Below are 24,031 nucleotides of genomic sequence, written 5' to 3'. Positions count from 1 at the left end.
TTAAGCTGTATATTGGTGGGAATTTGTTATGGCAGCCCTTGTGAACTACACACCCTTAGGCTTCTTGGAAGCCCAGTTATTTAGTTGAATAGTTCTTTAGGCTATGTAGATCTTTCTAAGGCCTTAATGAAGAATTTTGATAGCCACATGCTAGACTTCCTTGTTAACCATTTTCTCCTGGCAGTGCTCTGGATTTGATCTTTGCTTGGAAGTCATTTCTTAATTTTAGTATCATTAAACATCTGGAGAGGCTGGGAATTTTCTTAACTCTTTTTCGTTTAACTGTCCTCTTTAGGGGCACCTGGCTGGCTCAGTTGGAAGAACCTGCAACTCTTTTTTTTTTTTTTTAATGTTTTATTTATTTCTAGGAGAGAGAGAGAGAGAGACAGCGTGAGCAGGGGAGGGTCAGAGAGAGGGAGTCACAGACTGAAACAGGCTCCAGGCTCTGAGCTGGCAGTCAGCACAGAGCCCGACGCGGGGCTCGAACCCACGAACCGCGAGATCATGACCTAAGCAAAAGTCGGACGCTTAACCGACTAAGCCACCCAGGCGCCCCAAGAACCTGCAACTCTTGATCTTGGGGTTGTGAGGGATTGGGTGTAGAGATTACTAAAAAAATAAATAAGTAAATAAAACTTTAACCATCTTTCCCTTTAATTTATCCCTCTCTTCTTGCATTTTAATGCAAGCAGCAAGAAGAAGCCAAGAAGTACCTTCAGCATCCTTGTCTGGACATCTCACTGGCTAGACTGTCACCCCGTTTGTGAGCCACAGTTTCTACTTTGCATGTTATTACTACTACATAACAAGGATCCCTTTCCCTTCAGTTTCCAAGAAGATCTTTCTCACTTAAGTTCTCACCCATAACTCCTTCAAAGGCCATCATGCTTCTACTGTTTCTTCAAGGCTCTTCAGACTTTCACTGATAATCTCCTCAGTCATCCTAACTTTTACCCTCTGTTGGGTTCTAAATCTACTCCCACATTTTAGGTTTTTGTTAGAACAGAACATACTTCTAGGTATCAAAATCTAGATTAGTTATCTATTGCTGTATAATAGATTACACTAGAACTTAGTGACTGAAAATAACAAACATTAGTCATCTTACAAGTTCATTGGGTCAGGAATTTGGGGCAGCTTAGTAGCTGGGTGGTTCTGGCCCAGTGTCTTGTGAGCTTACTGTCAGGATGCTGGCGATTACTGCAGTCATCTGAAGGGCCAACTGAGAATTACTCATATTGTGGTGAGTGAGTTCTGGCTGTAGGTAGGAGGCTTTAGTTCCTTATGATGTGGGTCTTCACAGGACTGCTCTACGTGACACTTTTCCAAGAAAGTGATTTAAGAGAGAGTGCAAGGAGGAAGCCACAGTACAATTTATGACTAATCTTGGAAGTCATAGATTATCCTGTCATATTCCATTGTCAAGAAGTAAGTCACAGAATGGTATTGGTGTAAAAACAGACGCCCTAAGTCAGTGGAATGGAAGTAAACTCAAAGGGGCCAAGAATATACAGTGGGGAAAGGGCAGTCTCTTCAACAAATGACATTGGGAAAACTGGACAGCCACAGGCAAAAGAATGAAACTGGACCACTATCTTACACCATACAGAAAATTAACTCAAAATGGATTGAATGTCAGACCTGAAACCATAAACCTTTTAGAAGAAAACATAAGCAGTAAGCTCCTTGACATTGGTCTGGCAATGATTTTTTTGGATCTGACTTCAAAAGCAAAGGCAACAAAACCCAAAATAGCTAACTAAAAAGCTTCTGCATAGCAAAGGAAACCATCACCAGAATGAAAAGGCAAACTACTGAATGGGAGACCGTGTTTGCAAATCTGATAAGGGGTTAATAGCCAAAATATAGAAAGAACTCATATAATGCAATACAAAAAAAAGAGAAAAGAAGAAAACCCCAATCTGATTAAAAAATGGATCGGAAGATCTGAATAGTTGTCTTTCTGAAGAAGACATACAGATGGCCAACACGTACATGAAAATGTGTCAACATCACTAAGCAGGGAATGCAAATCAAAACCACAGTGAAGTGTCACCTCACACCTGATAGAATGGCTGCTATCAAAAAGACAAGAAATCACAAGTTTTGCCAAGGATGTAGAGAAAAGGAAACCCTTGTGCACTGTTGGTGGGAATGTAAATCAGTGCAGCCGGTGTGGAAAACAGTATGGAGGTTCCTCAAAAAATTAAAAATAGAACTACCATATGATCCAGCAATTTCGCTTCAGGATATTTATCTAAAGAAAATGAAAACCTTAATTCAAAAAGATGTATACACTCTATGTTCATTGCAATGTTATTTATAATAACCAAGACATGAAAACAACCTATGTCCACTGATGGATATAGTTAAAAGAAAATGTGGTTTGTATAAATATACACCACACCCTGGAATATTATTTGGCCATAAAAAATGAAATCTTGTCATTTTCAACAACATGGGTAGACCTTGAAGATACTGTGATAAGCGAAATAAGTTGGATGGAGAAAGACAAATACCATATGATCTCACTTATATGTGGAATTGTGGGGCGGGAGGGGAAGCTCATTCATTGATAAAGAGAATAGATAGGTGGTTGCAAGAGGTAGGGGGTAGGGTATGGGTGAAATAGGTGAAGGAGGTCCAAAGGTACAGACTTCTAGTTATAAAATAAATAACGGGGATGTAATGTACAACATGGTGACTACATCATCAGGGAAGTGCAAATCAAAACTGCAAAGAGATTATAGATCCTTATACTAATTATAGGTAATTACAGTATTATAGTTAATAATTATTATATATTTGCAGGTTAAGAGAGTATATCTTATAATTTATAATCACACAAAAAATGTTGTAACTGTGGTGATGAATGTTAACTAGCCATTTTGTGGTGATCATTTACAGTATATACAGACATTGAATCATGTTGTACACCTGAAACTTAATAGAATGTTCATGTGAATTATACTTCAATAAAAAAAGAATTAAATCACTAAGTCTAGCCTATACTCAAAGGAGGAGCATAAAATAATTTGTGGACAATTATTTTATTATTTATTTATTTTTTCCTTAAATACTTTATTGTCAAGTTGGTTTCCATATAACATCCAGTGCTCATCCCAACAAGTGCCCTCCTCCATGCCCATCAACCCTCTTCCCCTCTTCCCCACCCCCATTAGCCCTCAGTTTTTTCTCAGCATTCAAAAGTCTCTCATGGTTTGCCTCCCTTCCCGGACAATTATTTTAAAACATACACATAGTCTAGTTATCTACTGTTGAACTTTAAGAATAGGGAGGGTCTGATATTGGCTACTGCCATTGTTATATTGATTGGCCTAATAAGGTGGGAATCAAGGGGTTAAAAGTATGTATCATATCAGTTATATCTCTGTAAAGCTTTGTGCATATCATTCACCAAAGAAGAGAGCTAGGAGAACATTTTCTTCAGTCTTTTTCTTTTGCCCGTTATCTCTTTGGGTAACAAAGATCAATTCACCAATATAAAGAACTGGGTAGATGTGCCAGCTTATGTGCTGAGAATGACAGATGTCAGGTGTGTGTGTATTTGAATGTGTTTGTGTTAGAAGCAATTGAAACACTTTTTGAGGGCTAATATAGTTATGTTGCTAAATGTTTGTAAGATGGAATTATTCTCAAAAAAATTTGTATAGGGCTCTTTGAATAATATCTTATGCAGAAACCCAATGAGTGAAACACATAAAAATGGAACTGCTGTTTACAGGCTGAGCCTAAATCCCACTGGCTTAGTATCCTTTTCAGCCTGATTCTGCTGCCAGAGATCCAAGGAACATAGTTGGGAAACTATACCATGTAATCAAATTCATTTCGAGCCTAGTTCACAAATATCTGTTAATACGTAAGATTGCGGAGCTCAGGAAGATAGCCATAATAGCAGAATGGCACTTTACCAGATGGCAATCTGTTATAGAATGGTCAGTGAAAACCCATGGTAGTTTGGAGGAGTTGCTGATTGTCAGCTATAGATATCTGTGAAGTACTTTCATGAATTTGTCCTCTTACCTAATTTTTTTTTCCCCCTCCAACAGAATAATACAACAGATCTTTGCAGGATTCTTCGCAAATTCTGCAATTCCTGGATCCTCACATCCTTTTTCCTGGTAAGTAACAAATTGTCTTCTGTCTGTCTTTGCTGGAGTAGCAGCACTTTAGGTGTATGTACGAACCATTGTGAGAAAGAGAAAGAGCTGAATAGGTGAGTATATAAATTTGATTGGCAGACTGTTAGATTGCCTGTAGTTGCTGAGCCCAAACTTAATCAGAACTTATTTTGTATGGTCCCCCAGGATGTGTGAGCACTGGCTGTGTGGGGCTTGAGTCACATTCTGGTTCGACAGTTGTGTGAGAGGGGGATGAGATGGTCTCTGCCAGGCTGGAATCTGACTGGCAGGTTTCTTCTCTAGATTGTACGGGAAGAGTTTATCCTTAAGAATTTCTGAATTCTTAAAGTAAGAAGGTATGTCAGGAGAAAGAAAAGACTGTATTTCACTATCAGGCTGTCACTGAAGTACGATAGGGGTTAAGATGGAATTTCTTCTTGTCTAGACCATCACATATCACTTCTGACTCTGCCCTGGAAGGCTCCTTTGCTCAGGGTCCTCGGTCCTTCCACTCAGTTACCCTGTGTTCCAGCCTCTAGTTTCTTTTAACACGTTCCAACCAAAGAGTCTGGACGACTGTCATCCAGGGTAGTGCACCAGCAGCTCCAAACACAGGTGCTGCCAGGTCCCTTTTGTAATTGCTCTGAGTTGTGATTAAAGAGACCGCTGTGGCCGCGTCTCCACTGAAAGCTCCTCATTGTTTGGGGCGGTGGGCAGCCTCTTAGAACGAGGGAGGTCTGCTATAGATTTTCGCCAGTCACAAAGGGAAAACTCTCCTTAAAAAGCAGCTCCATCTATATTTACTCGAAGTGGGTGTAGAGAAGACAAACACTTCTTAGCCAGTAGGCACTGAGTCACTGTTTTTGCTCTGGTGTGTCATGTGATATTTTAGGTAGCTTCACATTTTATGTTCTATTCGAATAAGTAAAAATGCCTTACTTAAAGAGAGTAAGAGACTGCTTCCGGAGAATCTGTTTGACCTTAAAAATACTGAGAAATTCCTTGCCACCTGGTTTTAAAGAACTAGTGACTTTCCAGCTCTGAGAGAGAGCAGGACCTGCCAGTTTCCCTGTGGTGTGAGGCGGAGCCTGGGCCCTCCATCTAATGCTGTCTGTCTCATCTCACGTATAGGAGCGGGATGCTGCACTCCAACCCCGGGGACTATGCCTGGGGTCAGACAGGGCTTGATGCCATTGTAACCCAGGTGAGGAGCTGCCTTTTGAGGCTGTCTGTTCAGTGTGTCTCACGGTTCCACAGGCTTCCTGCTTTCCTTCTGCTACTTCCTGAATGGCAGTCACTCTGCTTTCCCTAATATTGTGAGCTTGTGGGTTTCCATTTTACTGAAAGGATGAACAGTTATGGATTTAGTTTAGCATCCATGTACCTTTGAGGTCCTAGGGACTTTCCAGAAGATGGTTTCACCTCCATAAGAAGAAAAGATTTCTCCTGTAACAAACATGATTTGTTAGTTTTGGCCTCTTGTTCAGTCCTGTGAGGATCCTGTTAACAAACACTTCACAGAAAAGGAGGGAGGGTCTCCTCACATGTTTGAAGCAGGGATTTCTGCTAGATGGAGCCAAGTAGGGGAAGGAAGCAGAGAAAAAGGTTTTCCCATGACATATAATTGCTTCCACTTATTTATGTTTATTTTAGTTCAAATGGTTTTCATTTTCCTTGTGGATTGCTGAGAATAGAAAGCATGTCATTTATATCCAAATCTTCTCGTAGGCAGTAATTTACCTATTTCTTGGCTTACTTTATGGTACTTTCCATACTCCCACCCTTTTATTTCTTCCAGCAGAATGAAGTTTTTAGACCAGTCGAGTATTATTACCTTTCGTTCAGTTTTACTTTTATTCCTGACATCACAACCCTTATGCTGCCTCTGAGATTGCTTTATGGCTACAGGTGGGCCTTGCAGTGACGGGCTTGTGTATAGGCTTACACTGAGGTCACTCTGAGATTGTAAAGCAGTCATGAATGTTCTGGCAGCAGCGGAGCCTTGCAGGAGTGAGAGCAGCTAACATNCCTCGTTGTCTTTTTCTTTTTCCTTTTTTGTAGCTTTTAGGACAACTGGAAAACACAGGGCCTCCCCCAGCTGACAAAGAAAAGATCACATCTCTTCCAACAGTGACAGTAACTCAGGAACAAGTTGGTAGGTTCATTTCCTTACTTCTTCTGTCAAACCTGACCTGTGTTCAGAGCCGCAGCACCTTCTTGTACTGGGGACCTGCAGGTGAGGCTGTAGCACTCCGACCTAGACCCAGGCGCCCCAAAAGTTAGTTACATTGATGCAAAGTAGACAGAACTTTTTAAAAATTTTAAAGAGAAAGGAAAAGAATTTTATTTGAGCTCAAGTTAGGATAATTGCCCAGGATGCAGTCCTCATAAAGAAGAGGGCCCTCTGGGGAAAGGCCATTTGGTGAAGGGTTTTGTTTGTTTGTTTAAGTAGGCTCCATACCCAGTGTGGGGCTTGAACTCATGTCCCTGATAAGGGTTGCATGCTGTACTGACGGAGCCAGCCAGATGCTGTTTTTTATATAGTTACAAATCATTATGACAAAGGACATTCCAGAAAATTAGAGATTTTATCTTATATTTTTAGTTTATATAAGACTTTATGACTTTATGGCTTTAATCTTGTGGGAACCAAGAGATTTTTGTTTTAGTTTTTTTTAATATTCATTTTTGAGAGAGAGAGCAAGAGAGCAAGTGAGCAATGTAGGGCTTGAACTCACGAGTTGTGAGATCATGACCTGAGCCAAAGTCGGATGCTTAACCAACTGAGCCACCCAGGTGCCCTTTGTTTTTTTTAATCTTTATGTTTAGAATGCTCCCTTTTTGGTTATTATTTATTTTAACAAAGCAGATGTACGGTATGTGCTCAGAGTAGAAATGGAGCCCATGCTTTGTGGGTTTGAGGAGTCCTTTTGACCTTCTTTGGTAAGTGTTAAAAGTATATAGCTTCCCTGGCACCTAGGAGCAGGGCCTGCAAATGTTAAAAGTTGAGAATTCCCTTTATATTTCAGGAAGTATTTCCTCAGCAATCACCATGTCCTTTTTTTAGTTGCCATGCAGGAAACAGAGATATAAGACTTGATTTCTTAATTTTCTTTTAATGTTTATTTATTTTTGAGAGAGAGAGAGACCTGAGTGCAAGCAGGGGAAGGGCAGAGAGAGAGGGAGAGACAGAATCTGAAGCAGGCCCCAGGCTCTGAGCTGTCAACACAGAGCCCAATGCAGGGCTCGAACTCACAAATCATGAGATCATGACCTGAGCCAAAGTTGGATGCTTGCCTGACTGAGCCACCCAGGCAACCCAAGACTTGACTTCTTGAAGAGCTTACTAGGGGAAGCAAAACTCAACTCAGTGATTAGAAAACAGTATAGGGGCACCTGGGTGGCTCAGTCAGTTAAACATCTGACTCTTGATTTCAGCTCAGGTCATGATCTCACTGTTGTGAGATCAGGCCCTGCATTGGGCTCTGGGCTGACAGCTGGAGTCTGCTTGGGATTCTCTCTCTCACTCTCACTCTCTAACTAAATTAATAAACATTTTTTTTAAAAAAGCAGTATAAAACATAGTATTGAGCAGATGATACAGAGGAAGAGAAAAAATGGGTAGCTGGGAATTTGTTTCACATTTATTCTGTCACAGGTACATTAGACAGAGATATTATTTTACTTTTAAGCACTGAAGGAATTTAGTGACAAGGGACATTGTTTTGAACTGGGAGTTTCTTGCACCACAAATTCCAATTTAGAGTCAGAGAAGATTTTAAAGACAGGATAGGCCATCTTCGAGAGGTTGTTCTGTTCAAGGAAGAGTCTGAACCGGTGTGAGAATTTCAGCATGGACACAGTGTCTGAATCAGGTAAAAGGAGAGTGGCCCTGTTGGCCCCGAAGTGCAGTCTGGTTTAGGAGCCAGGGGGAGGGGTGACCGGGCAGAAGGCCTGGTTGGAGCGGACGTCGGAACCGGCAGAGCAGTTCCTGCTGGATGTTTCAGGCAGCCGGCAAGGTTCATAGGTCCCTGGATGGAGGACCGGGGGACTTCAGGTCCTCTTCAGGGAAGATTAGCTGGGAGGTAGTGTCTCAAATAGATTGGAAGGTGCAGAAAGCAGAAGCAGGGGCTCGGGGGGGGGGGGCTGCTGCTGCATCCAGGTGGGTGCAGGTGACGGCCGCCGTGCCGCCGACAGGGCTTGGTAGGCCCAGTATCACTTGGAAGATGGACTTTCGTCACGTCACTGATTGCCTTGTGGGATCAAAGAGGGGAAAGGGTCAAGGGTGACTGTGAGAGTTTGTAGCTCAGGAACTACAGAGGTGGTGCTGCCGTCTATGGGGTGGGGGTTGTGACCCTCCGTTCCCCCCTCCCGTCTGGCGGGGTTTGGGCATGACAGTGATGTGATGTTTTTCATTTTGAATTTGGGGAGTTTGAGGTGCCCCCTGGGGAAGCCAGTATTAGGGGAAATTATTGGCTTGCAAAGCATAGGATACATTCGGAGGTTGAAGCCTGGGGTCAAGGATACTACTTCCTGGGAGGCTGTTCCTCTAGACTTCCTGGGAGGCTGTTCTGCTAGACCAGGCATAAGGAATAAAGGCTAGAATTGAGGTAGAGGTGTGAGCTAGGAGCAGAGAGGCAGGGGTGACTGTTGGGAGTCTTACTGCTCTGAGTCCTCGAGTGCCCCGGGGCATGCAGCCCCCGAAGTGCCGCTAGACTTGGGAGACTCAGGAGACTCCAGTTTGCAGCCCTTCCCCCATGGAGCCTGCTTCTAGAGCAGAGCTGCCCTGGGGCCCCCACAGGTCTGCAGCGCCGCCTCCTGGCACTGCTACCGTCTCCCGGCACACAGCACCGTGTGCCGAGGGCTTTAGGACAGCCCGCTGTGAGGACGCGGAGCGAGGACGCAGAGCGGGGAGAAGAGCAGGCTGGAAGTGGCTTGAGATGGAAGTGGCTTGAGACGCTGGCTGGCAGCTGCTGAGGTCCCTCAGATGCATCCCTTGGTCGTGGCCGACAGATTGCCTGTGTCTCCTAAGTAGAAACTGCCAGAAGGATACCACATGTCTGGGAAGGTGTTTTCCCTGTTTTACTTAACCGATCATCCAAGCCCCGGTTTATTTTTTATAAGCCTTGATGTTGAAAAGTAGGCCTTCCTGGACTATTCCCGTTCTGATCCTCCTTTTCACGAAGCCCCTGTCTCCTGCCAGCCCACTTTGAAGTAAAGTTCGTGCTTCCCGCCTCCTCCGCCCAGGGCACACTTTGTATCGTTTCTTACACTTCCTTTGGGCTGTTTTTTCCTTCCTTCTTGTCGCTTGCTTCCTTTTGAAGGCATTTCCTCCTCCAACAGATACGGGTTTAGAGTGTCCAGTGTGCAAAGAAGATTACGCAGTTGAAGAGGAAGTCCGGCAGTTACCCTGCAACCACTTTTTCCACAGCAGCTGTATCGTACCATGGTTAGAGCTGGTGAGTACGGCTAGCTCTCACGTGTGATGCGCTGCCCCTGCTGGCCACATCAGGGTGGGGGGTGGCTCCGGGTCAGTGGAGAGCCAGGCAGAGCAGATTTTATTTCCTGTCTAACTCCTGCTGGTGCCATGGCTGTTTTTTAGATCACTGTGTTTGGAAACTTCTCTGACCAGAGGTTACCAAACCACAGCCTCCAGCCATGAGCCTGCCACCTGTTTTTGTAAATGAATTATATTGGAGCACAGCTACATGCATTTGTTTACCAGTTGTCTACAGCCACTTCTGTGCTGCTTCAGCAGAGTTGGGTGGTTGTGACACAGGCAGCATGGCCTGCCAAGTCTAAGATGTTTACTTCACCACAAGTCTGCTGACCCTCACTCTAGACCATCTCAGGTCCCTGTATCTGGTAGGTTCTGACTGGTGATGAGTGGTAGCTGTGGTTAAGATCCCAGCCTGGAATTCTCGCTGTCATTTCTGTTTAAAGTTCTGTTTGGAGTATGACCCGGTGTCAGAGCTTTGAGCCCAGTGTGCACTGTGAGAGTGCATGCCCTTCTTGTCTTTCTGCCCGCCGGCGCTCAGGGTTCCTTCAGGGTCTGGCACCTCCAGCTTCTCAGGTGAGGCTGTTGACATGCACTGATCTCTTTCTGTTTCAGCACGACACATGTCCTGTGTGTAGGAAGAGCTTAAATGGCGAGGACTCTACTCGGCAAACTCAGAACTCTGAGGCCTCTGCAAGCAACAGATACAGCAGTGACAGCCAGCTACATGACCGATGGACTTTCTGAAGCTGAAAAGCCCGCATCTGAGCCACGGCTGTGGTAGTCTTCTTATCACAGCTGTCAGTTGTATTGAAACAAAAAAAATAGTAGGTGGATGTAGGAATCGCATAAGAAACCCCAACCCATAATATTAATGCAGTGAGTGTTTTTCTTCTCTCAACTTAAAGTTAGTATCTGCAGATTGAATTGTATCTACAACCAAATGCCTCTCATTCCTGAATTCAGAGTGATACTTTTATAAGTGTGAAACTTGATGCTGTGGGGTCCCTGCCAGACAGAGTAGAATCACTTTACCTTAAAATCTGGCCAGGGCCCCACCATCTGTCATGTCACCTAGTCGTGGACGTTTCCACTTCCCACTCTAGCCTCCACCCTGCCACTAGTATATTTTATAGTAGATGCAGTGGAACCACAGCCCTGAAGTCCTGCTGATTTAAAGTCTTCCTGTTTTAATTGTACAAAAACATCTCCTCTTGGCCACATTAGCCACAAAGCGAGGTCAGATTAATTCAGGAATCTGAGACTAACGATTCTGTTTTGTTTTGAATCCTCAGAAAATCAAAGAAAAATTACAGTGGGGAGGAGAAAGTGGCTTATTGTTGCACTCTGGTTTTCTCATTTTATTTTCAAAGACTACTTCATGAGGTGCAGTTCCTGCAGAAGCCTGTGTGACACACCTTAGGAATCTTAAGTTGGTGGGAATCTGATCCTGGTTCCTTTTTGCAAATGAGTTGGGCAGCACACAGGCACAGGAGGACAGATATTTGAAATCTTTGATTCTGGGGCTATTTTAAATGACCCCCAACTCCTTGTTTACTGCCTTTTGTCATGGGGACCTTATAACAGTTTCCCTCAGAAGTGGAATTACTTCATTGCACTGTTTTTAGTAATTCATTGGTCTTCAGCAATTGAGAGTTCACCTTGTCTCGTTTTAATTTTTTAAGCCCTTTTATAATCTCTGAAATCTTTCTCTTCTGCTTAGTTCTGGCTGTACTTGGAATTAGATTGATTATTGTGATCATGCCCGAAACAACTTGGCCTTGGAGAGGTGGGCTGTAGGTTTTCAGCCTGACAGTGTCTCATTGCACATGCTCTTCGAAGCATTTAAGTGTTTAAAGTTGAATAAATGAAGAAGATGAAGAATGTTGTTGAAACTTCAGAGTCTCAAAAAGACATGATGGGGACATGTAACCACTGTGCGCGCGTGTCACAGTGGCCCCTGCTTGTCTGGTCACATCGGCCTTTCGCAGTCTGGAATGATCAGAACCAGAAGGCCACTCTTGGATGAGTCTCTTCCTTGGCCAGGACTCTTTCCTCAGTTTTTGTTGGCCATCATACACTGGTTTTGGGGGTGCGGGAAGGGGCCTTGGAGGAATCTTTGGTGGAGGTTAAATGTGTAGGGGAGAGAAAGAGGGACAATGGCATGCCGGATTAGCAGCCTCCCCCTACAATTGTGACTGCAGGGTATGATTTAGGTTGGGCCCAGAGGGAATAAAAGATGTTTCCTCCAGTGCCTCTCATAACCTACCTCTGCAGGGATGGCTTCTTTGGAGATTGTGAGCTCCTTACTGTGCATATTGATGGGTGGCCTCAAACTACACATCACTTTTGAATGGGGGACAGGGTCAAGAACGGGGCGGGGGGCGGGTGTGAGGTGTATTCTGAACATTTAATAGCACTACCTAGATGGAGAAGGGCCATGCTGACATTGGGGCACGTTGTAGTTTTCAAGTAGAACAGCATTTGCTGTGTCAGAAAAATTACGATCTTGTCTCCCTGTTAAGAGGCCGGAGAGGCCGGGACAGGCAGTTGTATTTTTACTATAGCTGAAAAACTGGGGAACCAGACCACATCTGGGTCATTTCACAGAGGGTCGGAAACAGAGTGCTACATACAGAATTACCATTTTCACACACAGAATAGCAAATAGTGTCGGTCTCAGCTGAGATTTTCTCCGCTTTTTTTGCTCTGATAGAGGGGAGGAGGCTTTTTTAAAAATTTTTTCCTATTTCCTGTACCCCTCCCACTTAAGGAATCTTTGTGTTTCTTTCTAGGAGGTATCTTGGAATTCCTGGTTAATTTAGGTTAAAGCGTGTACTAGGGTAGGGTTCTCCGGAGAAACAACATCAGTAGGGCAGTATGGGGTGTGTGTGTGTGTGTATGCATGCACACGTGCACATAGAGATTTATTATAAGGAATTAGCTTGTGTGATTATGGAGGCTAAGAAGTTTTCAAGACCTTCAGGCAGGCAGCCAGCCAGCTTATGGTGTACTTCTAGTCTGATCTCCAAAGGCTTGAGTACTAGGAGAGCAGTGGTATAAATTCCAATGCAGAAGACCAAGAAAAGCCTTTTTAGTTTGAGTCCAAAGGCAGGAAAAGACCAATGTCCTGACTCAGTCAGACAAGAGGCAGTCCCCAATGCGAGTGGGAGTGTCAGCCATTTTGTTCTAGTTGAGCCTTCAGCTGTTTGGATGGGGCCCGCTGACATTGACCTTCTGAGAGCAATCAGCTCTAATTAGTCTACCTATTCAGATGTTAATCTGACCAAAACTAACCCTCAGGGACATACTCAGAATAATGTTTGACCAAATACTGAGGGTACCCCTTGGCCCAGCCAGGTTGACGCATAAAATTAATAGTCACAGTAGGAAAAATAGAAACGATGCATGCAGCAGAGTGGTACTCACCCCACTTAAATGTCCCCAGGTCAGCCGTGTATCTGTATCAGAAATGTCTACTTTGCTTAGAGGCTTCAGTTCCAGGGTTAAAAAGTGAAAGAAATGTAAATAGGATGAAAGCCAGTTTGCTGTGTGCCACACACATCCCTTGTTCTTTCACCTGAATTAACCTGGAAGAAATCTGAGATGCCTCCCATTCTAGGAAGAAGCATTGTAGATTCATTGGTCTAACACCAGAACACGGCTAGTGCTAAGAGTTTATTTTGAGGAATGCCTTGCTCTTAAACGTTTCAAACAGTTTAGAGAGAGTGCCCGAGGCAGACGGCTGCATAACCTGGACTTTTCAAGTGTTCTTTTCCAGTAGGAAGGCTTTACAGACTCAGGAATCTGGGGGTTTCATCGCCAAGGAGAGAGATTTAGCCCTCCTTGGTTGTTAAGGAGAAGAGGAAACTCCTGCAATTTCAGATCTTGAGTCCTTATGCTTGAGGCCTTTACATTCAGACCAAATGGCCTGTGGGTTCCCATGCAGAGCTAAACAGATTGTTGTCTTATTCATAAATGTCTTTTCTTCTTTATCTCTCCTTTGTCCACTGTCATTTGAGATTAGAGGGAAGAAAAGTATTTTATTAGCACATAATCAGGAGAGACCGCCTAGAGCGTGATAAATTTAGAAGTTGGGAAGTAATATAGGACAGCTCCTTACTGGCCTCCAAGTGATGATTGCTTCTCGGGTAGTTTACCGAGTAGTTTACCGGAGGGGTGAGTCTAACTCTCGTTCCTGTGGGTTAGTCCTGGCTGGACAGAACCAGGAAGTTGAGTGGGAAGGGCAGAGTGGTGAACATTTTTAGCTGAGATCTCCAGTGTCTTTAAAGTTTCTCAGCTAATGAATTGGGAACAGGGAGAGGGAATAAGCCTGGCCTTAAACATGTCATTTTCCCTCCAAGTTCCTACTGCCAGTGCTCTGAAGAGTTGGGAAACATGGAGATTCCAGAATGGCATTTTGCCCCTGTTGCTATAGCTGCCGGAGTCTTTCCTTTCCATGTTCTAATTTGTAAGAAAAAAGAATTACTCTGGGTGGGGGATATGGAGATGCCTATAAATGAAATAGCTTCCTTAGCTGATAAATTTTAGTTGTCAGCAATTGCTGCCTAACAGTTAAGTTCTTGTTAGATGTTTTCTTTGGGCAGTACTCTCTCTGGTCCAATACTTAGTTCTCAAGTTCGAAGGACATTTTTTGGGGAAGAATTTGTTTCTTTTTCCCAACCACTCTTACTTTAAGTAGCTAATAGGAGAAACAAATTCCACATTTGTGTGTGTGTGTGTTCATAGACACACACATATATATGCACATTTCACACCAGAGGAACAAAGGGCTGTGGTGGCCATTGAGGTAAAGTTAGCACGTACAGCAGAGGCCTGGGCCTCGCACTCCAGTTCTCACTGTACCCTCAGGCCCTTCTATTTCCTCAGTTCTCTGCTAGGGTGCGCTGTTTGGCTCGGGCAGACATCCTACTGTATGGTGTGTGGCTAAGGGATTCCCGGGAGGTAAAAGCCCAGTCACTTAAGTGTGGAGGGAAAAAACAGCTTTGAGGAAATAGATCACCCCTGGCTTCTGTAGTATAATTAGTTGAACACAAATACAGTTTCCTATTGCTTTTTATTTTTATTTTGTTGGATAAATTATTGATACAAAATTGACTTCTCTTGACTTTCTGCATGCCTTAGTTTCTTTCTGTTTGGTGTCCGTCCGCATGCTCTTTTACTTGAGGAATACAAAGTATAAATGTACCCGTCTATCCGTCTTAACAGAAACTAGTCAAGAGGGAACCATAGTTTGTGTCTGTTTTAAACAACAACAACAGAACAGCCTGTGGGGCTTTTGGAAAGGAGGGGCTCTTCAGAGGTAGTTTTTAGAGCTGATCTAGACAGGCACTGACATCTGTGAAGGAAGATAGATTTTTAGAAGACGGAGGAGCAGGGCTGAATTGGATGAGAGGGAAAGCCCTCTTTGGCTTCTGAAGTAGGGAGGTGGGAAGATGAGTGCTTTTCACCAGAATAAACCAATAGGGATTTGGGAGTTGGGGACTAACAGGAGAGCATACTTTTTTTTTTTTTTAATAATTCTCCACTTGTTGGGGCGCCTGGGTGGCTTAGTCGGTTAAGCGTCCGACTTTGGCTCAGGTCATGATCTCACGGTTTGTGGGTTCGAGCCCTGCATCGGGCTCTGTACTGACAGCTCAGATCCTGGAGCCTGCTTCGGAGTCTGTGTCTCCCTCTCTCTCTGACCCTCCCCTGCTCACACTGTCTCTCTCTCGCTCTCTCTCTCAGAAATAAATAAAACATTTAAACTTTTTAAAATAATTCTCCACTTGTTTTTTTGTTGTTGTTTTTCTTGTTTTTAATTTTCATAGAGTACGAGTAGGGGAGAGGGGCAGAGAAATTGAGAGAGAGAGAGAGCAGAATCCCGAGGAGGCTCCACATTCAGTGCGGAGCCCAAAGCAGGGCTCAATCCCGTGGCCCTGGAATCATGACTTGAGCCAGAATCAACACTCAGATGCTCAACCAACAGAGCTATGCAGGAGCCCCAAGAAGCGTACTCTCCAGAATGATCCTCCCATAAGTTCTGAGGCAGGACCTTGAGGGAACATATCACAAGTAGTCATCATGTGGGCTTACAGTGATGTCAGTGTCTCATCACTCAGCCTGGGAACCACCGGGCTACTCCCCGGGTTCAAAGTAGAATGTCTAGAGTACAACGTGCTGGAGGTTATTTCCTAGGGTCCACTTAGGGCCCTTATCTTATCCAAAGGACATTAGGAGGTTTTGATCTCTCATACCTGCCAGATGAGTGGAATTCTGGGCATTCAACTCCAAGACCGGAGACATACACACTTTATAAAGTTTGGCCAAATTGCGCTTGTTGGTATCCACAGAAGTAGAGTCTGTATGTTTGTTGCCCTTTTCCTCTTTCAGCTGCATATTTATGACTCACGGGATGCAGGCCTGTGGTTCTTCACCTTTTCTAGTAAAAGGTACCAACTTTAAGGTCCAAAAATTATTAGACTCCTCATAACAAGGTGACAGTTGTATTTTTAGGATTCTTTGATGAAAAAGTACATAACAAATGCTGCTGTGATTTCAGTACTGCTTTTATTTTCTTAGTGTTTTTTATTAAGTTTTTTAAAATTTAAGTAATCTCTACACCCCACGTGGGGCTCGAACTCACAGCCGCAAGATCGAGAGTCATATGCTCTTCTGACCAAGCCAGCCAGACGCCTGTCAGTAATGCTTTTCAATCAGTTTGTCTTTATTAGTCACACCATCATCTGCATCCAGTTGAAAGATAATATATAAATATTTGTAAGATACTATTATTTATTCAGACTGAAGGTAATGCTTAAGCAGATCCCTTGTAATAATTCCGTGGCCTCACAGAGGTTCACGTTCCATGCATGGGCTGTGAATCACTCATATAGACTAAGGTTAAGATTTGTGTTCAGAAAACGACCTATTCATGCATGGAAATTTGTAGGCTAATTTGAAATTGGTGGTATCAGTACTATTTTGAAGCCAAGATAGAAAGTATTTTACATTTCTGATATAACCAAATCTTAAGCAGAATAAATAAAACAAATTCCTTAGAAATGGGACTTCTGACTTATCGTTGCTTTATTTATTCTGCTTAGTTCAAGTCAGAGCTAATCGTCTGATGTTCTTGAATGTCCCGACCAGCTTTGACAGCGGTCATGTGTCCTTTTGCAGATGTCTGTGTGTGGCCTTCAATGAGTATAGCACAACGGGTGAGAATTTTGTGAGACTTCCAGTGATTGTGTATAATATTGAGACATTTCACAAGATTCTTTGAAGAGTAAAAAGCAAAAGATGTCATCCATGTGAGCTTAAACTTTAGTTAGAAACACAAAAAACACATAAAAATGGTAGGGAAAGATTAGAGTGAACATAATATAATGGAGAAAGCTTTGGAGAGTTTGGAGTCCATATTCAAAATGGTTTAAAATCCAGAATCTCAGTTGAACCTCAGCGGCCCTGTGGGAACAGAAGATAGTGTGGGCAAGATCCCATGTACAGATAAGTAGACCGAAATAGCATCTCAAAATTTCATTGGCCCAAGGACACAGAGCTGGTACATTGCAAAGCCTGAATTAAGGTACAAAATCCCAAATCCGTAGTTCGAGGGTCGAGGCCATCACTAATAAAGGTCTAACCCATCTTTTTCAGCTTTTTCCCTCCCTCTTCCCACAAGCCTCAGCTCCCATATTTTGGCAGGTCCTGGCCAAGGATCACAGGTAAGGTGTTTGTTTCCTTTTGATGGCTTCCCATTTAGGTCCAGTTAAATTGTCTGGATTCCTGCCCCTTTAACCACGTAGCTCCTCCTGTCAGGAATATCCTGCAGTCCCCCCAGCCACCTCCCCCACTCCTTGCTTAGCTAGGACAGGAGGTCATCTGCCCAAAGAGAAAGACCAGAGGACATGTGACTTGAGAAAAGCCAAGGCTGCTTTGGGCATTTATTTAAAAGAAAAGAGATGTGACCAAAGAGACGGACAGATACTTGGTGGAAGCCCGGCAGTTGTGCCCTGTGGGCTTGGCACACAGCTGCTGCTTCTCCTGGCTGCTGCTCGGTGGGGTTGCTGCCCAATGCCAAGGTGTCTTCCTTTCCTCAGTTTCGTGCCGAGTCCGTCACCAGCTCTGGCTTTCTTCTCCTACCTATCTTTGCCTGTTTCTTCGCTCTTCTTTCCAGTGTTGAATAAACATTTCTTCCATAAAAATTGGTGTTCTCATTTTGTTTGGTTTGTGTGTTTACTATGTTGGAGGAGGGGGGAGGAAAACGTTTTTCTTGGGCACAAAACCACATATACTTTTCCGATGTTTGAGTGAGAACTGTACACCAGCCACTTTTGTAACAGCTGTTCTTTTAAGTGGCGACAGGGCTGGGAAGAAAGGTTTGGTCTGGCAGTGAGAAGAGGAGGTCAAGGAATGCGTTCATTTGCCCCACCTTCGGTTCTCCGGATTCTTGGCATGGTTAGCATCTCTTTCCCTCTGCTGTTTTCTTCTCTGTATGTGGCACCGTGAAAGGCAGCAAGCTACAGAGTGTCAGGTTCATCTTGCTGTAAGTTTTTTTTTAAGTTTCTGGCACAGGCTTACAAAGCTGTAGAAAGAAGAAAGTTGATGTTAACTGCCGTACAACTTAGGTAGCAGATGTCATTCACCATTGCGCCCTTGAGACTCGGGACGGAATGGAAAGGAAAGAAGGAAGGAAGGTTGTAGGAGTTGTATCTTATTGCTAACATTGCATTTGTGACCTCTAGCCAATCTGGCTGGTTTTGGTGGAAGCTGGGGACAAAGCCAACCTTTGAGGTCTCCTTGCAGGAAATAGGGCAATCAGAGAAGAAGTGATGCCACGCAAAAAGTTGCAGGTGGATTCTCCTTGTGTCGCACCGCAGGCCGGCACAAGGACAGGACAGGGATGCTCGTGAAGGTGGTTTCAGGAGCGGAGGGAGGCCCAGAGACCCAGGGAGCTCCCTTCTCCTCCTTTCGACCATGTGTAAGATGATAAGTTGATCTACGTGATCTCTCTGGGCCTGAGAACACGTGTGTCCAAAAGGGTGACCCCTGAACATCACTTCTTCCGTGTTTCTGCTAGGTCTTGAGTTGGGGGAAGAAGAGTAAAAGGCATCAACTATCACCAGTTCATTCTTAGCACCTGATTGGAAAGGGGAACGAGCGGAGAGCTTTTTTGCTCTAACATAACCCGGAGGTCAAAGGTGGTAAGTAAGGGGTCCTAGATTGCAATTTCCTTTTCAGAGTATTTATGAAGAAATTTATTTTACTAACGGAGTAGCCTAACCATCTGAGAGAATTTAGACTCGGGAAAGAATTGGGTCTAAAGGGTCAGACTGCTTGATATTCACCAGTTTGCTCTCGACAGCCGTCACAGGCTTAACATTGGGCAGCTTTGGCCAAGGATCACAGATAAGGTCTTTTGCTAGTTTGCAGTGAAGGGGCTGGACTAGGGAGTTCTAGGTGGTCCTCTTGCCGGAAATGGGGAGGGTGGTAAAGGAGAGAGAGAAGGTGCTTAGTATATAGTAGGTGATTACGGAGAGCACATGGTTTTAGAATGAGAAGGTCCTGTATTTCTGTGAACTGGAGTAACATTTAATCTATTTGTGCCTGTTTCTTGATTAGTAATCAGGGAATGTTTGCCCGGAAGAATAAGATGAGTTTAGAATCCCCATATATAAAACCTGACCCATCGTTAGAGTTAGAAAAACCTAACAGATTTTTTTTTTAACAAATTTATTAAGAGCTTACTATGTGCATGGTACTGCCTTTGTTAGGGTAAATGAGGCATCGTCCCTGCATTTATAGCACTGACATTCTGGTAACACAAGAACTGTGGTAGTTATTGATTAGAGGACAGCTGAAGTAAAATGCAATTAAGAATGCCAAGGACAGGAAAAATCCTCCATCAGCTGCTGATTATTGCAAAAATGTAATGGCAAATCATTATGAGTTCAGCCTCTGTTACCTATTACCTTAACTTGTAGCCTTCTGTTGGTCCAGTGGGGAGAGGCAGCTATATTTATGTGTTTGCCTCTGCCAGAAGCATTCTTTCCTAACAGGTCTGACCTCCAATCCAGTGGAAAATGTGTCTCGTCCATCTCCCTCTAGTTAACATAAGATCTTGAGTCCCTTTGGACCAGTTTTGCTCTCGTGTTGGTTTGATGGTTTCCCGTGGACGGCCAGGGCCTGAGCCGCATTTCAGTCTCCCACTCTGAGCTACCTTTCCACCCATCTCCTCCTGGAAGATAATCTAGACGGCAGAGGTGTAGCCCCCTCATTGCAGGTGCTTAAGGCTCTTCTGAACATACCTTGAAGGGCCAGCACGCTGGTGACCAGCATCAGCCAGATCTTTTGCAGGAAGCCTGAACCGGTAGTGCGTGGACTGTGACTGAACTTTGGGTGTTCGGTTTGCTTCAGTCCTTTGACTGTGTAGTACCCTGTCTCTGGTTGAGAAGAGAATCAGTGGATCAGGGGAGGGTTTCAGAAATCATTAATACCTCCTTTTGCATCATCTCAGGACTTCTTCTTTTTTTTTTTTTTATCTCCAAGGATAGCTCTCAGCACAATTTATTGCCCAAATAAGTATTTTTTAACATTTATGGGTAGTGATAATGATGTCCTTAAGCGCAGCAATGAACTGATACAGAATCTACTGTGTGTCACACTGAGGATACAAACAGGCCTACCTTGAAGGAGCTTTAATTGTTTTTAATGTTAATTTATTTTGAGAGAGTGAGCATGAGCAGGGGAGGGGCAGAAAGAGCAGGGGAGCGGCACAGAGAGGGAGAGAGAATACCAAGCAGGCTCCATGCCATCAGTGCAGACCCCGATGCAGGGCTCGAACTCACAAACCTTTGAGATCATGACCTGAGCCGAAATCAAGAGTCAGATGTTTAACTGACTGAGCCACCCAGGTACCCTTTGATTGTACCTTTTAAAGTCTGTCATGTCATTTTCTTAAACATTTTTAATGTATGTTTATTTTTGAGGGAGAGTGCAAGCTAGGGACAGGCAGAAAGATGGAGACACATGATCTGAAGCAGGCTCCAGGCTCTAAGCTGTCAGCACAGTCTGACACAGGGCTTGAATTCTAGAATTGCAAGATCGTGACCTGTGCCAGAGTCAGCTGCCTAACTGACTGAACCACCCAGGCGCCCTAGTGAAGAAACTTCAAAGTCTTGTTAGAGAGACAGCTAAAATAGCTTAATCACCTTGGAGTTGAGTGCCCCCAAATCTCATTTCAAAATCCTCTTCTGGAGTGTGTCAGTCAGTTTAGCAGAAGTTAAAATCTTGAGCTTTGGAATAGATCTGGGTTTTTATCTACCATTTACTAGCTGAATGACCTTACCCAAATTACCTTTGCGCCTGACTTGTCACATGACAAGAATAAGTGCAACCTCAGAAAGGCCATGAAGCTTAAATGAAAGAATTGATCTGTCATTCAGCACAATGCCTGCACACAGTCAGCACTCAGTAAATGGTAGACATTGTTTACAGACACTGTGTTACCTGCCCGGCTTTGTTAGTTTCACCTTCCAAAAGCAACCTTCTCTCTGCATTTGGTGAGCATCCGTATGTGCTGACCCTAATACTTAAATATACTGAAAGGAGGAGAAAGGCGTTTTATTTCATGGAAAGCGGTCACAAGTAGAAATGCTTAGGGTGTGGGGCGCCTGGGTGGTTTACTCGGTTAAGTGTCCGACTTCCGCTTGGGTCATGATCTCGCGGTTCGTGGGTTTGAGCCCCGCGTCGGGCTCTGTGATGACTGCCAGCTCAGAGCCTGGAGCCTGTTTCAGTCTGTGACTCCCTCTCTCTCTGACCCTCCCCTGCTCACGCTGTCTCTCTCCTAGAAATAAATAAAACATTAAAAAGAAAAGAAAAGAAAGAAATGCTTAGGGTGTTATTAGGAGAATGTGACCAGGTTATAGACCCAATAGATTAGCTTATAAGGAGCAAGGACTTTTTGCTGCTCCAATTCTGTTCTCCAATCTTAGCACTGTGCCTGTGGGATACCAAATCAATAGGACAAATTGGAGAAGAATGACAGAGGAGTTTCCACTGGTGCGATCAGCTGGAACAGTATTCACATAAATTGTAGAATGAAATTTTCTAGAGCTTCCAAAGTGCCAGGCAAAAGTAATTTAGACATCGTCCCAGAGACCGTGAAAAAGCTGGTAAAACTCTGCAAATGGTGGCGTAATATGTACAAACTAGCATTTTAGAAAAAGATCAGGTGGCAGTGTGGATTGAAGACAGATCGTATTTAGAGTTGATGGACTATTGGGTAAGAGCTGTGTTATAGCTCCTGAGGTAGAATGTAGGAGGAGAAATGAATATGAACAAGACAGATTTCAAGAGGTTTGTCAGGAGACTACTAGAATATTTTCAGTGTGAGATGATGAAGACTTGGAAAACCCCTTTGGAAAGAAAGGAATGAGAATGGGAAAGAACTAGTAGCATTCAGTAACTGACTGGATGGGGAAGAGAAAAAAGGCACCAAGATTTCTAAATCCTGGGCAGAGCTAGGGTCTCAGGATAGGTTTGAGTTTGAGATGGCAAGCATGGCAGTCAGAAGCTAGGAGCCGAGTGGTCAGTGGAAACGTTAAATTGGAACTTGGTATGGGGGGCACCAGGGTGGCTCAGTCCGTTAAGCATCTGACTTCGGCTCAGGTCTTGATCTCATAGTCCGTGAGTTTGAGCCCCACGTCTGTCAGCACAGAGCCCAGAACCTGCATCAGATTCTGTGTCTCCCTCTCTCTCTGCTCCAACCCCTTGCTCACACTCGGTCTCTCTCAAAAATAAAAACCTAAAAAAAATTTTTTTTAATTGAAACTTAAGGAAAGAGGTCAGAGCTCGAGAAGTTGACTTGTGGGCCAGTTTGCAGGGTGGTGCGGGTTAAAATCAGGAGGGTAAATGAGAACTTGGGAAAAACAGCACAAAGACCGAAGAGGTAGAGTGAGTCTTAACGGAATGAATTCTCACGTTTGAGAGGTAGGGGGCAGAAATAGTGACAGAGAAAGAGGGAACAGCCAGAAAAGTAGGAATCCCCAGGAGTACAGTCACAGAAGCTGATAGCGATGGGAGTTTGATAAGGGGGAGAATGGAAGGGCTGACTGCTGTAGAGGGTCAGAGGGCAAGATAGCAGGAAGCAAGGCAGAAAATCTGTCAGTCTAGACTGAAGTCACTTAACTGCTAACCATAGGAGATGATTAAAGCATTTCTTAAAAGGCTCTGGGCTGGGTTTTTATTTGGGAGGGGATGTAATTTATTTCCATTTTTCTTAAAACATAAGATAGTATTTGCAAGTTCATGGAGCAAAATAGCAGTGTCCTTTTTCCTATGCTTATTCCCTAGGGGACAACCACTGTGAGCTTGGAGATGTCTCACCATAGTCCTAAAGAGTGTGCTTATGTTACCGCTTCCTGATGATGAAGCTTCCATTCTGCATCTTTCATTACACCTTTTAGTTAAATTGATTTTTACGTAATCTGGTTTCTGTTAATGTTACCTATTGTAGAGCCAAGTTGTGGCCCATGATTAGGTTTCCTTTTGTAAAATTCAGTGTTTTTCCTGGAGATAATGATGAATTTTTTTTAACCAGGAAAAAGTTCTCCTATCTGTATCTTTTTTTTTTTAAACTTTCATTAGTTTTTATTTATTTCTAGGAGAGAGAGAGAGACAGTGTGAGCAGGGGAGGGTCAGAGAGAGAGGGAGTCACAGACTGAAACAGGCTCCAGGCTCTGAGCTGGCAGTCAGCACAGAGCCCGACGCGGGGCTCGAACCCACGAACCGCGAGATCATGACCTAAGCGAAAGTTGGACGCTTAACCGACTAAGCCACCCAGGCGCCCCTCCTATCTGTATCTTTAATCCTTCATCCAATCTGTCACAGGCCTTCAGAAAGATGACCTATCGATTCCATTTTTACCCACTACTCATCTTCCAGCGCCCTCTTTCTCCTGTTCCTTTTGGACTAATTGCCTGTTTTGGCCCTTTTCTGTTCTAGGTTTCCTTTATCTTCTTTCCCTATGAGAGTCCTTACTTTCCTGGATCCCATTTTATCCACTCTACCTACTTACTTTCCTGTTTTTCTGAAGCACACCTCTGGGGGTGCCTGGGTGGCTCAGTTGGGCATCCAACCTCAGCTCAGGTCATGATCTCGCAGTTCGTGGATTCGAGCCCCGTGTCGGGCTCTGCTGACAGCCAGCTCAGAGCCTGGGGCCTGTTTCAGATTCTGTGTCTCTCCCTCTCTGACCCTCCCCTGCTCACGCTGTCTCTCTCTCTCACAGAAATAAATAAAACATTAAAAAAAAATTTTTTTTTAAATGAAGCACACCTCTGGTGGCTTCTCACCTGGAGGGCTTTTTTTTTTTTTTTTTTTTTTTTTTTTT

General features: G+C 43.9%; 2 protein-coding genes across 2 annotated transcripts in view; one reads left to right on the top strand and one right to left on the bottom strand.

Annotated features, from left to right (window-relative positions):
* RNF115 (ring finger protein 115) overlaps positions 1–14,767 on the top strand; it is a 90,177-nt gene extending 75,410 nt beyond the window's left edge. Inside the window, exons 6-10 of the mRNA XM_077753341.1 lie at positions 4,071–4,142; positions 5,274–5,346; positions 6,204–6,297; positions 9,486–9,601; positions 10,255–14,767. Coding sequence (XP_077609467.1) covers positions 4,071–4,142; positions 5,274–5,346; positions 6,204–6,297; positions 9,486–9,601; positions 10,255–10,386 — 487 coding nt within the window. The 3' untranslated portion in view covers positions 10,387–14,767. The remainder of the gene's footprint in view (positions 1–4,070; positions 4,143–5,273; positions 5,347–6,203; positions 6,298–9,485; positions 9,602–10,254) is intronic.
* A 2,709-nt stretch (positions 14,768–17,476) lies between these two features.
* The window catches only part of CD160 (CD160 molecule), a 9,000-nt gene continuing 2,445 nt past the window's right edge, over positions 17,477–24,031 (bottom strand). Inside the window, exons 3-4 of the mRNA XM_077753490.1 lie at positions 19,950–20,084; positions 17,477–18,226 (exon numbers count right to left, since the gene is read on the bottom strand). Of these exons, the coding sequence (XP_077609616.1) occupies positions 18,219–18,226; positions 19,950–20,084 (143 nt within the window). The 3' untranslated portion in view covers positions 17,477–18,218. The remainder of the gene's footprint in view (positions 18,227–19,949; positions 20,085–24,031) is intronic.

This window comes from Crocuta crocuta, unplaced genomic scaffold, assembly GCF_008692635.1.
Source record: "Crocuta crocuta isolate KB4526 unplaced genomic scaffold, BGI_CrCroc_1.0 scaffold620, whole genome shotgun sequence".
Classification (NCBI taxonomy): domain Eukaryota; kingdom Metazoa; phylum Chordata; class Mammalia; order Carnivora; family Hyaenidae; genus Crocuta; species Crocuta crocuta.
Note: the sequence above shows the minus strand (reverse complement) of the source record. Positions and strands in the feature narration are given on the sequence as shown.